Raw genomic sequence first — 14,412 nt, 5'->3', positions numbered from 1 at the left:
GAGAACTTAAAACAGTTAATTTTTTAACAAAATGTGGTAATAATTAAATTATGAGTGTTTGGCCTTATGGTTATCTCTCATTCCCTCAGTGCCATAGCTATTGAGAATTGACTGTAATTCCAATGTTATAATGTGCTTGTCCTATAAGTATTTAATTTTTCCATTCTTAACATTAATGCATTTTTTTGTTTTGTTTTGTTTTACAGATTTTCTGAAGTAAAATCAAAAATAGCAAGTAAGTGAAAGTCACTGTTTTTTTCTGCTCAGAAGCATGCAATTTGAATTTTAGGCCTGGAAGAGCTTACATTATAGATCTTACAGACAAGCTTACAGATGAGGAAAATGAGACTATTAGTGGCTGACACAGTCTAAACCCTTGTCTAGACTCACAGGCCAGTATTCTTTTCCCAGTATCTTGAAGCTCATTGTAGCAAATCAAAGCATTTGAAAAGTTCTGACCCATTGCATTTCTGAGACTTCTATTTTAATGCTTGATTTTAACCGAGAGCCAATCCTGGATTGGCTTTCCAGGATACCGTGTGTTAATAATGCATTATAACCTGGGTCACTATTTGATTGAACCATAAAGGAGCAATGAAACCACATACTTACCCTTAGGAGACAATTTTTATAATCAGAATCTACTTTTGATAAGTATTGTTCCTTGGATCACTCCTATGCCAAGGCCTATCAAGTTATTTTAGCCAGACAACAGTATTGTTTATCAAATTCACTATATAGTGGGTTCTAAATTAGTTATAATAATAGTATAAGTTCAAACTTATTACTGCCAATCAATGTGGTATTCAGAACTGGATATGATATTGTAGAAGTAATATAGTATCTTTCTGGTTACTGTATTTCTATCAGTGCAGCTTAAGATTGCATTTCATATTTTGACTTTTGCATTGAAAAATCACTTGTTGATTCGTATTGAGCTTGAAGTTCTCTAAATTTCTTTAAAAAATTCTTAATAAACATCTGAGCATTTCTCCCATCATTTATGAATGTAGTTTTTTTTTAACCTAAGTATGTACTTTTTCATTTATTTCTATTAAATTTCATGTAGTATGCAGTAGTGAAGTACTTGACCTGTGTTCAAATTCTGCTTATCCTTTATTAACTAGGTAGTCATAAACAAGTCACTTAGTGTCTCTGTGCCTCAGTTTCTCCTTTTTTGAAATAATGATACTACTTATTATGTCTGCCTCATAGGGTCGTGGCAAAGATCAAGTGAAGTTATGTATATGACTTATTTTGTAAATCATTAAGTGCTATTTTAATTATCAGCTCTGTAGGTTTAGAGTGATTAGGAAGAAGGGAACAATCATTTATGAAGAACTTACTTTGCACCACGCAACGTATTTTACAAATAGCGTTTCATCTGATCCTCGCAACAGCTGTGTGAGGGAGGAGTTTTTATAATCCCTATTTTATAGTGTAGGAGACTTGAGATAGACAGAGGTTAAGTCATTTGCAAGGGTCACATATCTAGTAAACATCTGAGCAATACATGAACTCAGGTCTTTTTGCCTCTAGGCCCAGCCTTCTAAGCACTCACTGTATCACCAGCTTTCTCCCTTTGGTCTGTCATTCTAGCACATTAGGCTGCCTCCTAGCTTTGTGTTATCCACAGATTTGATAAATATTTCATCCAGCAATGTTGAACAGAACACAGTCAAAAGGAAAGCATTCTGTTAGTGCAGTAGTGGTCTTTTTTCCAGGCAAACTTTAAGGCAGTCATTTTTTAAGAATCTGTTTGTTATGTGCAAAGCATTGTGTTTACAAAGGTAGTAGACACCAACCAACACAGCTTCTGATTTTAAAGGGCATGTAGTGGTGGTGATGGTGGTAGTAAAGCATATGTGCAGAAATAACTAATATTAGATTAGCATATAATAATTCAAAGGAGAGATCTGAGCAAATTGCTATGGAAAATTTCAGAGGAAATCAAGGAAGGTGAGATGAGAAAAGAATATAATTGCAGGAAAAGGTGATGCATGAAAAAAGAAACAAATGAGCATAGGTAGGAGGAAAATGAAAAGCAGTTGAGTTTTGTTGGAACATAGTATAGAGTTGGAAGCATAAACTGGAGCCATTAAGTTTAAGGGCCTTGAGTGATCAGAAGTTTGTGTTTTATTTTGAAGTGACCTGTCGATCTTAAGTACTTTCTACAAAGAGGGATTGCCACATTCTTTGTATTTGTATGCCCAGCACCTGCTGCAGCATCCAGCAGGTACAAGGTATTTAGTAAATGTTCATTAAAATTGACCATTCTAGGAGTTTTTGAATAGGGGAATGAAGTAATCAACACACATTAGGAACATTATTCAGTCAGTGGTATGGAGGATAAATTGATGAAGGAAAAAACTAGTGGGAAGACCAATGAGGAGATTGTTGAGATCGTCTAGGTGAGAAGAGATTAGGCTGGTTTCAGTGTTAATGAAAAGAAAGGTGCTAGAGATTATTATGAAGGTAGAAACAGTTAGAATTTGTTAACTCATTAGATGTGGAGAGTGAATCGGAGGGAAGAGCCAAAATTAATACTGGGATTAAAGGTTTCATATTATCAATTGAAATAGGTGACTAGGGAGAAAGGCAAGCTTTACAGGAAAAATAGTGACTTCACTTTTGGACTTTTTGAGACTAAAATTCTTCTGGGATATCCAGGTGGAGATACTTACTAGGCTTTTGGGAGCATTTAGGATGAAGATAGAGATTTGAGAATAACCTGTATAGAAATGATAATTGAAACTATACTGGTAGTTAAAGACCATCAAATAATGAATATAGAAAGAGAATAGAAGAGGACCAAATGCAAAATTTTATAAGATACTCACATTTGAGGGGCAGGAAGATGAGATGGGAAGAGCATTCTGGAGGGGGAGGGAGTTTCTAATAATCAGGTATGTTTCCTTTTCATTCACATTTACTTTGATCCATATTCCTCTGTAACTCCTCCACAGGTGGTTTATTCAATGTGCTGGGGGCCCTTTTTACATTACATGGTTACCAGTGGTCCATGTAGGCTCTCTTGTCAATTATGTCACACTCTCCCAGCATGATTGCTCTGACTCATCTTCTGGTCATACATCTCTCTAATGATATCCTTTATTCTGTTTCTTTGCAGTTCTTCATTGGTGATAAGCTGTAGCCTACTAACACCTACCATGTGCTTTTCCACTGCTTTAGTTCTTCAGAGATTGTAGTGTTCCATGATTTATAGCCCTTGTGGCATCTCAGATATTCAAATGGATCGATGCTCTCATGATTTGGGAGTTCCCTTCAGTGACATAGGCAGCAGCACATTCTATGTGATGCCAGTCTTTGTTTTCCCCAGAAGTTTGCCATGAAGTCTTCCCAACATTCTGGAGGTCTTCCTTGTTTTTTTCCTACCAGGGTACCAGCTGAACACTCTGGCCATCCAGTCATCATCCTTTACTCTTGCCACACGACCAATCCATCTTCTCTTCCTATCGTATAATTTCTTGATGATGTCCTTTACTCCTTTTCCTCTTCAGTATATAAATTGCTGCCTGCCTTCCCTCAAAATGTACTTACCTGAGAAGAGCTGACTGATTTTTTTTTCTGTTTAGGTAAGTACCATGATTTAGAATGCCAGCTTATTCAGGAGTTTACCAATGCTCAAAAGAGGGGTGAAATCTCCAGAATGAGAGAAGTGGCAGCAGTTTTACTTCATTTTAAGGTAAATATTTAAATTTAAAAAAAAAACTTAATATTTTAAATTAGTTGTTGCACATTTAAGACTGAACTCTGGGACTTTTGAAATCTTTCATTTCTTTTGATCACAGAACATTCTGTTTTTCTTATTTGAGTTGTATTCATGCTTCAAAATGGTTATTTTGAATTCTCAATGATTTGAAAATATGTGCTATATCTTTTTCATTAATAATTTTAAATATCAGGTACCAAGAAATAATAAACTGCTGTTTTAAATACATATTATAGACTTGTGATCAAAATGTGTGTTGTTTAGATGTCTTAATTTCAATCATATAATAATATATGTATGATTACTGTGGGCAAAAGTCATAATGAATTCAATGGAACATTCAAATTTAAGAATGAACATGTGGATAAAAATAAATCATGTTTCCATATTTCAGGGCCTAACTCTGAAGACCAGTGTCAAATTAGCAAATGGAAGCTTGTACTTTGAAATTTAGGAAAGGAAAAAAAAAAGAGGCACAGAGCACATATCATCAATTCAGCCTTCCTCCACTTTCCTGAGTCTTTTTTTTGCATTGATGTTCTAGTTTGGTGGGAGGATTGAGAGGTTAATTTTGGGTTGACTTTGTAAAATGTTAGAATCTTTAGGGTTAATGAGTTTTTCCTTCCTTGTAATGAGATTTTTTTATCTGTTATAAAAATTCATCTTGCTCAGATATCATAATTTCTGTGTTTTTCCCTTTCTCAGGGTTATTCTCACTGTGTTGATGTATATATAAAGCAATGCCAAGAGGTAATATCCCGGAGTTGGGTTTTTTGAGGTGGGGGTTTTGGATTTTGTAGTATTACATGTTAATTGGTGCTCTTTAAAGATGTGTAAAACTATTAATTTGCTCTTCTCTTTAGAATGCTAATTTGAGAAGTGATATATTTGAAGATACAGCAATACTCTGCCAACGTGTAAATAAGCAAGTTGGAGATATTTTTAGTAGTCCAGAAACAGTACTGGCCAAACTTATACAAAATGTGTTTGAAATCAAACTGCAGGTAATTTTTAAACACTCGTAAGTTAAATAGTCTTTTACTCTGTGTATTATGAGAGAAAATATTCTCTGATTCAAAAGATTGTAGCTTACACAAGTTACGCATACTAGAGATTAATCTTAGACATAGTCACCTCCTACTTAATTAGGAAAAAAAGTACCAGTTACCATTCTACAATAAAGTTATTACACTGTCAGAAAGATATATGCATTGAATTGTTTTCTGATAGTAAGTATGGATGATATGGAGGCATCCACCCCCTTTATCATTGTTGTTTTACTCTCATAGCCAGTATTGGCTATTTGTGAAGTTGTCTAGCTGGAATTGCAACCTATGACAATTGATTGAGTTTTTCTCAATGTGAAGCTAACAACAACTTTGAGAACTGAATTTGTGATCTTGGTATCATTAACACTATAAGTGAATCAATCAGTGCTGATTTGTAAAAATTGGGGTATTTTATGAAACAGTGTTGATCGTTTTAAAATGAAAAGTGTACTGCTGAGTTCTTAGTTTTATCACAATCTTTGAAGATATAGCAGATTGTTAGGGTTTTAACAAAACTGGAATATTGTGAATTTTGAAAAAAAAATATTGTTGCTTATTTTGTATAATCAGTTGCTTTCCTATATAACTATTATGAATTTTTGAGTAAGGAAGAAAATTAAACACATATTAGTAATTTCTGAGAAGAAATTATCTTAAGAAATTGCCATATTGGCTAATGTAGCAGTATTTTTTTTATGACTGCCCATGTATCACCTATAGCAAGTTGCTTGTCTTCTCAAGGAGGGGGGAGGGAAGGGAAGGAGAACGAGAATTTGGAACTAAAAATTTTTTTAAAATGCTAAAAATTGTTTTTACATGTAATTGAGAAAAATAAAAAAAGTTATTAAGAAAAAGGAAATTGCCATATTTGATGTGTATTTTACATCTAGGTTTCTATGTGTATAATTTTTTTTCTAGAGTTTTGTGAAAGACCAATTAGAAGAATGTAGGAAGTCTGATGCAGAACAATATCTTAAAAATCTCTATGATCTTTATACAAGGTATATATCTATATTATATATATGGTCTCTACTTTTTTTATAACAAAAGAATTGTGGATATTGTCATGAGAGGGCAATGCATTAAAAAATAGCAGGTTAAATTAGGAAGTAGCAGTGTTACTTACTATTTTTTAAATGTAGTTTAAAATTTTTTAAATATGGTTATAAATATGGTTTAAAAATTGTTGATAACAGCATTAAAGGTGCTTTTGGGAAAGGATCTTGGTATCATTCATATTCATATAAAATATGAGATTTTTTTCCCCCTCGAATTTATATGGAAGGTGCTTTTAAGCCTTTTAAAAAACATTGTCTTTATTTGAAAAGTGTATCTTGATTAGAATCTTTGAAATTGAATAAGAAAGTGTCATATTTATGGTGAAGGATAGTCTTAGGTCTGATTATGAAAATTTCTCCTGTTTTAACATTAGGGGCATAGTTACCCTCAGGATGAGTGAAACTTTGTTTAGAACAGTATTTAAATGTTTTCTTCTTATGATAATTCCTCATATTCCCTAGTTCTTTAGAAGTAAGTTTGATCAGAAAGTCTGTATTCGTTTTTATCATAATTTCTACAGCAGTGGCAAAGAGCGTATTCATGAGATGGATCAGAGAGGAAGGATAGTGAGCAGCAGGTTAGGCTGGAGGCAGTTAGGAGGAAGGCTGAGAAAGAAGGCAGGTGAAGGACCTACAAGGAAAGTGGAGTTAGCCCCTTGATTGGAGTCCCTTTTTAGTATTTATCCTGGGTGTCAAGTATGTGGAACAACTAAGAGATATCTGTCATCATTCTCCCTATTCTGAGCCACTTTTAGTAGTTCTCTAATTTTATTCCTAGAAATCACAACAATTAACTAGTGTCAAATTATTTGTATTTGATAGTCCATTTTACCTCCAGTGCAGGCTTTTAGAACTTCTGATTACTTACTACCTAATCCACCCCATCCAGCTATAAGAAGTGTTAGTGTGAAATAATTCATCAAAATTACTTGTAGAATTATAGATAGTCCTTACTTTTGCTACTGTATCCAAACATACATTAATCTTTTTTTCCTTCCTCCCTCTATGAAAAGAACTACCAATCTTTCCAGCAAGTTGATGGAGTTTAACTTAGGTACTGATAAACAGACTTTCTTGTCTAAGCTTATCAAATGCATTTTCATTTCCTATTTGGAGAACTATATTGAGGTGGAGATTGGTTATTTGAAAAGCAGAAGTGCTATGATCCTGCAACGCTATTATGATTCAAAAAATCATCAAAAGAGGTCCATTGGCACAGGAGGGTAAGTCTCAAAATGAATTTTGTACATATAAAAAGACTTTTTTTGGGGGGAATGCTGTATATTTTATTAGTGTAGGATAGCATAGAATTTTTCTGCTGAAAAATTTTTCCTACCAATGATAATTGGCATTTCCTTTTTGCAAAAGTATTTGGTGTTAAATAATTGCCTGGGGCATTGAAAACTTAAGTGACTTGTCCAGAGTCACACAAACCAGTAAGTGTCTGAGGCAGTACTTGATTCCAGGCCTTTCTGATACTGAAGGTACCTCTCTTTTCTTTTCTCTTAGCTTCTCAACTTATATTTGAGCAAAAAGGTTTCTAAATAATATTGATTCATTAAAAACATGTTACTGAATTCTTTTTGTAACACTGATTTGGACATACTGGTAGGCAAATAAAACCTCTTGAAATGTAATAGCTGTATACCTAGATGAGTCATCTCCTGATAGAGAATCTTCTGGTAATGAGGTTTATTAAATATAGCTAGGCTAGTGCCAAGACAATAGATGCAAGGTACCTTACTAGACCTGTTACTAAAAGAGCCCTTTCTTCCATAGCTTGTACTGACCTGGGAGACTTTTGGATTTTCAGCCACTTTCTCCAAGCTCATCATCAGGCATCAGAGTAGAAGTGATGTGGAGGGCTGTTGTATGCATAGTAAATGCATAATTAACATGTGTTGGATTGAATGAGCCTTTAGAAACTTTTTTGTCAAGGATGGTCCGTCTTTATGTTGATAAGATTTGTAATGACTTTTGGCTGTAAAATTACTGTGTAAATAAAATGGCAATTTTAATAGGCCTTCAGTCGCTACTAGATTATTATCACGTAGGAAAAATAGTTTTGTATAAACTTTAGGATTACAGTGATACCTCACTTATCTGGCAGTGTAATCCTCCTGAAACATGACAAGCCAGGGAAAAGCAAAAAAGGACTTCGAATATGTAAAGTAGTTGTCAGTAAAGCTTACATATTTTATTCATAAAAGAAATTATTACTCATAAACTTTTTTAAGTTTACATTTACAATATAAAGAAGCCTTATTTGTTCTTTATATAATATTTTTAATAAAACTGATCATCTTATTTCCCAGCACATAATAGATTAGAAGATAGGTGTATCTTAGAAATTTGTATGTATTAGCCAATGCTAAATAGGGACATTGACAGTAAGAATAAATGATAACTGATACTCTAACAGCCAGGGATAAAACAAAAAAAACTATTAAGAAACAGATAAATGTCTGAAGACATTTAGTGTAAAGTCTTTTAAACAACTTTTCCTTTCTCAGTAGCCCCTAAAGGCATCATTGCATCACAGTTATAATTAGAGATAAGGTTGAATTGTGTGTGGTTAGTAAGTATATAAGGCAAAGAACTTTAACACGTTTTTTAGAAAGATCTAAGTAGTCAAAATAAGTTTGAGGACTTAAAACATTGTGTTAGCTGGAAATATGTGTGCATTTGTCTTTCATTGATGAAGAAGACCATGCCATCAGAGATAATGACATGACTTGCACTTGACTTTGTTTTGAGTGAGGGAGGGCTGTGCAGGTCACCAGCCTCACTTCTCCTCCAGAGCCATCTGAATCCAGTGACCAGATATTCATCAGGATGACTGGAGATGGCCCAGGATAAGGCAGTTGGGGTTAAGTGACTTGCCCAAGGTCACACAGCTAGTGAGTGTCAAGTGTCTGAGGTGAGATTTTTGAACTTAGGTCCTCCCAAATCCTGCATTGATGCTCTGTCCACTGCAGCACATAGCTGCCCCTTTGGCTGGAAATATACTTAGGCAGAATAATCATTCCTTACAGATGCTCAGTAATTGAGGTGTTATAATTATCAGAAATTTTAGACCTGAAAGAGACCTTAAAAGAGCACCTTGTTGCATGCTTTTGAATTACAGATAGGGAAATTGGGACCTAGAGAGACTTGCTTGTCTTGCCCCTGATCATACAGCTCTTTCTTTCCTGGAAGAATCAGATGTAGAATCCAGGGTTTTTCACTCTCACTTTAGGGCTTTGCATACCATCACACTTATTGTATAGCATGTTTATTGTAGTTTTAAGTTTAAAATCTGTGCCTAATAGAAATATCTTTGTGTTATATGGTATCCTAGTATTCAAGATCTGAAAGAAAGAATCAGACTGCGGACCAATTTACCACTTGGGCCCAGCATTGATACACACGGTGAAACCTTCCTCTCCCAAGAAGTTGTAGTTAATCTTTTACAGGAAACTAAGCAAGCCTTTGAAAGATGTCATAGGGTAAGAATGATTGCAGATTATTTTTGTACATACCATATTTCAGTGACTCCTTTAGCTCCTCAGTGTGGGTGCTTGTTTTTTTGATGTAGCTATTTGCGCCTCCTCACCATGTGCAAGTTTAGCACAGATCCTTCTATAAATCTTTAGTCTTCAAGTGTCTAATCTACATACTGAAGACCTTCCTCTCTAGGTCTTTCAATATTTATTCTGTGGCTGCCATTGTAACTCTAGGGCTGTCTCATATGTTAGTTTTCCATTCTTAATAATTACATACTTCCTTGATATATTCAAGCCACTTCTTGTGCCTCAGTCATTTGTCATATGTCATATCCCATAACCTGCTGACACACACAGTGTATCTCTCCACTTTGTTTTGCATTTTACAATTTTCTTTGGAAATTATAGTGTTCCATACAATAGGCCACATAAATATCCCTACTCTCAAATACAGAAAAAAAAAAAGTTTTCTCTAATTCTGAAGATAAATTGTAACATGGTTTTAGAAAATAAAATTAGTGCTAATTTGCTTTAGGAGCTTACATTATAGGATATTTCTTATAATTTTAAATGAAACTTTGGGCCTGTACATTTTTTAAAAGAAATTATCTTTCGAGAGACTTTGGAAGCTAAGACAGTGAAGTAAGTAGTAGATTATTGTCCCTCTCCCATTCTTATCTCTGAATACTCATAAAACAGCACTACAGAACAGATCCTGGTAGAGTGGAACCAGCGGAAAGATGGTGTGGAGCAGTGTTTTGATCCAGGAGAGTTAGAGGACTGTCACATAAGGTTCATGTGTAAAAGGGGGTAAAAGGGGAGCACGATCTAGGACAGGAAATGTTCCAGCAAACTCATGGCAGGCTCCTCTTCAGCAAACCATTGGGAGATCCTGAGCCCTACAGCAGGCAAATACCAACACCAGGACCCCCTACATGCCTTAGTACAGCCAGGGGAACTGGCAGACTCCAGCTCAGAGAATCATCGTACACTGGCACAACCCTGGGCAGGCAGGCATCTTCTAGCAGCAGAAGGTTCCTGTGCTTCAGCACAGCTCTGGGTTGGCAGGTATCCTCCAGCAGCTGAACCACCCCATGCTTCAGTGTAGCCCTGGGTGGGTGGGCATCTTCTGGCAACTGGACTTTCCCGTGTTTCTAGCCCTGAGCAGGCAGGTGGACATCCTCCAGCAGCAGACCTCCATGTTCTTCAACTCCAGCCTGGATGGGTAGGTATTTTTCAGCAGCTGGGTGTCCCCATGATTTGGCACAGCCCTGGGGACATGCAGAAAAATCTCACTTGGCTGAGCACACCCCAGACACCAACACTAGGACGCTGGTTCAACACCAAGTAAGCTGCCAGAACCCCAGAGCCTCCAGTCGCCAACATCTGAGGCTCCTGGGACAGGTCTCAAGCCCCAAATTTTTTTGGAAGAGCTCAGGAAGGATTTTAAAAGTCAAATAAGAGAGATAGAAGAAAAATTGGGAAAAGAAGTAAGAGGTGTGCAAGCAAGAGTCAGCATCTTGGAAAAGAAAGGACAAAAATTGAATGTAGAAAACAATTCCTTAAAAAACACATTTGACCAAATTGGGAAAAAAAATTCATTGAAGAAAAAAAAGTCCTTAAAAAGTAGAGTTGACCAGATGGAAAATGAGATACAAAAGCTAACTGAAAAAAATAATTCATTAAAAATTAGAATTTGGCAAGTGGAAACTAATGACTATGAGACAGTAAGAATCAGTCAAACAAAATCAAAGGAATAAACATATAGAACAAAATGTAAAGTAACTCATTGGAAAAACAATTGACCTGGAAAATAGATCCAGGAGAGATAATTTAAGAATTATTGGTGTAGCCTGAAAGCCATGATCACAAAAAGAACCTGGACAGCATCTTTCAAGAAAGTATCAACGAAAACTGCCCTGACATCCTGGAACCAGAAGGTAAAATAGTCATTGAAAGAATCCACCAATCACTTCTGAAAGATGTCCCAAAATGAAAACCATAAGTAATATCATATCTAAATTCTAGCATTATCAGGTCAAGGAGAAAATACTACAAGCATCCAGAAGAAAACAAGTTTAAATATTTTGGAATCACAGATTTACACAAGACTTAGCAGCTTGAAGGCATGGGGGCTTTGATTACAACCAAGAATCAGTTATCCAGCAAAATCTTTCAGGGGAAAAGATGTACATTCAGTGATATAGGGGACTTTCAGTCATTCCTGATTTAAAAAAAACACCAGAGTTCAACGGAAAATTTTATCTTCAAATACAAGACTCAAGAGAGGCATAAAAAGGTAAACAGGAAAGGGAAAAAAGGTATTATTCAATAAAGTCAAACTGTTTACATCCCTACACAGGAAGATAATACTTGTAACTCTTGAGAGCTGTATCTTTATTATAACATTTAGAAGGGGATATATATAGAGGGTGTGGGAATAAGTTGAATTTGATATGATAATAAAAATAAGGGGTAAAAGAAAGAATTGTGTTGGGAGAAGAGGATAGGGGGACAGAATAGGGTAAGTTATACCACAGGCAGAGACGCAAAGACCTGTTACAGTATAAAGAACTAGCAAAAATAATAACACATTTCACCTGGAAGAATAAAAGGTCCAGAATATCAAGAGAATTAATGAAAAGAAATGCAAGGGAAGTGGCCTAGCCATACATACCAGATCTAACACTGTATTGTAAAGCAACAGTCATGAACATTACTTTGATACTGACTAAGAAGCAGAGACACGGTAGTCAATGACTATAGTAATCTACTGCTTGATGAAGCCAAAGACCCCAGCTTCTGGGACAAGAACTCACTATCTGACAAAAACTGCCGGGAAACTGGAAAACAGTGTGGCAGAAACGGGGCATAGGCCAACATCTCATAATATACACCAAGATCTGGTCAGAATGGGTACATGAGTTAGACATGAAGGGTGATACCATAAGCAAATTAGGAGAGCAAGGAATAGTTTACCTGTCAGATCTGTGGAGTTGGGAAGAATGTGTAACTAAACAAGAGATAAAGAACATTATGAAATGCAGATTGGATAATTTTGATTACATTGAAAAGTTTTTGCACAAAGCCAATGCAGCCAAGATTAGAAGGGAAGCATTAAACTGGGAAATAATTTTTGGAGCCAGGGTCTCTGATAAAGTCATGTGTAAAATATATAGAGAACTGAGTCTAATTAGATATCTATAGTCATATGGAAAAATGCTGTCTAAATAATTAGATAAATAATTAATTAGATAAATGCAAATTAAAACAACTCTGGTACCACATCACACCTGTCACTGGCTAACATGATAAAACACGAAAGTGATTGGAGAAGATGTGGGAAAATTGGAACACTGATGCATTGTTCGTGAGATGTAAACTGAGCCAACCATTCTGGAGAACAATTTGGAACCATGGCCAGAGGGCTATAGAACTGCATATCCTTTGATCCAGCCATAGCATTGATCTGTATCCCAAAAAAGATCATAGAAAAGGGAAGAGGACTCACACGTACAAAAGTATTTTTAGCGGATCTTTTTGTGGTGGCCAAGAATTGGAAATTGAAGGGATGTCCATCAGTTGGGGATCAAGTTGTGGTATGTGAAGGTAATGGAATACTATCATTCCATAAGAAATGGTGAGCAGGCAGACTTCAGAAAAGCCTGAGAAGACTTGCATGAACTGATACTGAGTGAGTGAGCAGAACTAGGAAAACATTGTGCACAGTAACAGCAGCATTGTGCAGTGGCTGGCTTTATTAGAGTTAACTCTTCTGAGCAGTGCAGTAATAATCTGAGACAATTCCAAAAGACTTCTGATGGAAAATGCTATCTATATCCAGAGAAAGAACTCTGGAGTCTGAATGCAGGTCAAAGCATACAATTTTTGCCTTGTTTTTTTTTTGTGTGTGTGTTTTCTTTCTCTTGGTTTTTCCCTTTGATACTGATTCGTCTTTACAACATGATTAATATGCAGATATGTTTAATATGATCATAGATGTATAGCCTATATCAGATTGTATGCTATCTTAGGGAGAGAGGAGTGGAGAAAGCAGGGCGGGGGGAATTTAGAAATCAAAATCTTGTAAAAGTGAATGTTGAAAACTAAAAATAAATTTTTAAAAATGGCTTTTTCCTCAGTACTTAGTGTTTTGGCACATAGTAAAAGCTTATGTATACATGTGTACATATACATGTGCACATACAAATGTATGTATTTATATGTATGCATGTGTATGTGTATTTACACACATACATAGATACATTTGTTTATAATGGTAGCCATCTCTAGTAGGGTGGGTGGGAGAGAATAAAAAAGGTTACATGATAACTTTATTATATATTTAAAAGGAATACCAAGTTGTACATAAGAGATTTGCAGTTTCATGTACAATCATTTTTTCTGTTCTACTCTGTTATGGAAACGCTTATTTTTAACGTTCAGAATACAATAAAAAAAATTTTTAATTTAATAAATGTTTGAATTTATTACGAAATCAAGATGTAAGTGAAGTACATAAAAATTATTTTTGTCACAAAGAAGTTTAACCTTTAATTTTGGTTAGAATTGAGGACATGAAATCATGCAGTATTTTCATCCTTTTTGATACTGGCCTTCTCTCTGTTCTTTTCATACAACATCCTGTGTCACAGCTCTGCCTTTGCATTGGCTATCCATTCTGCCTGGAGTGAGGTCTCTCCTCATCTCAGCTTCATAGTCTATCTTCCTTTAATATGGAACTTAGGCACCATCTTAGATGTGAAACCTTTTTGGGTTTCCCCTTCAACTGCTAGTGCCTTTCCCCTCCCAAATATCATGTATTTAAGTACTTTATATGTAATTGTACTTACTCACCTTATACTTATTCTATGTACATTTATATTTGTACCTCTTGCCTTCTCCATTAAATGTAATCCTCTTATGAGTAGAGATTGTTTCTTTTTTTGTAATTCTGTTTTCAGCTATTTAACACAGAACTTTGCATATAATAGGTACTTAATAAATGCTTGTTGGTTAATATTTAAGTCACAGATATCTAATTCTGGATTAGAATTCATATTCTATAAAGATAAAGGCCAAAAAGT

General features: G+C 35.3%; 1 protein-coding gene across 1 annotated transcript in view; it reads left to right on the top strand.

The window, feature by feature from the left end:
• EXOC5 (exocyst complex component 5) overlaps positions 1-14,412 on the top strand; it is a 54,534-nt gene that overhangs the window by 29,236 nt on the left and 10,886 nt on the right. The window contains exons 6-12 of the mRNA XM_072629305.1: positions 207-235; positions 3,597-3,706; positions 4,439-4,483; positions 4,597-4,737; positions 5,701-5,783; positions 6,854-7,063; positions 9,181-9,328. Of these exons, the coding sequence (XP_072485406.1) occupies positions 207-235; positions 3,597-3,706; positions 4,439-4,483; positions 4,597-4,737; positions 5,701-5,783; positions 6,854-7,063; positions 9,181-9,328 (766 nt within the window). The remainder of the gene's footprint in view (positions 1-206; positions 236-3,596; positions 3,707-4,438; positions 4,484-4,596; positions 4,738-5,700; positions 5,784-6,853; positions 7,064-9,180; positions 9,329-14,412) is intronic.

Source organism: Notamacropus eugenii, chromosome 1, assembly GCF_028372415.1.
Source record: "Notamacropus eugenii isolate mMacEug1 chromosome 1, mMacEug1.pri_v2, whole genome shotgun sequence".
NCBI classification, from domain to species: domain Eukaryota; kingdom Metazoa; phylum Chordata; class Mammalia; order Diprotodontia; family Macropodidae; genus Notamacropus; species Notamacropus eugenii.
This window is presented reverse-complemented; position numbering and strand designations above follow the sequence as displayed.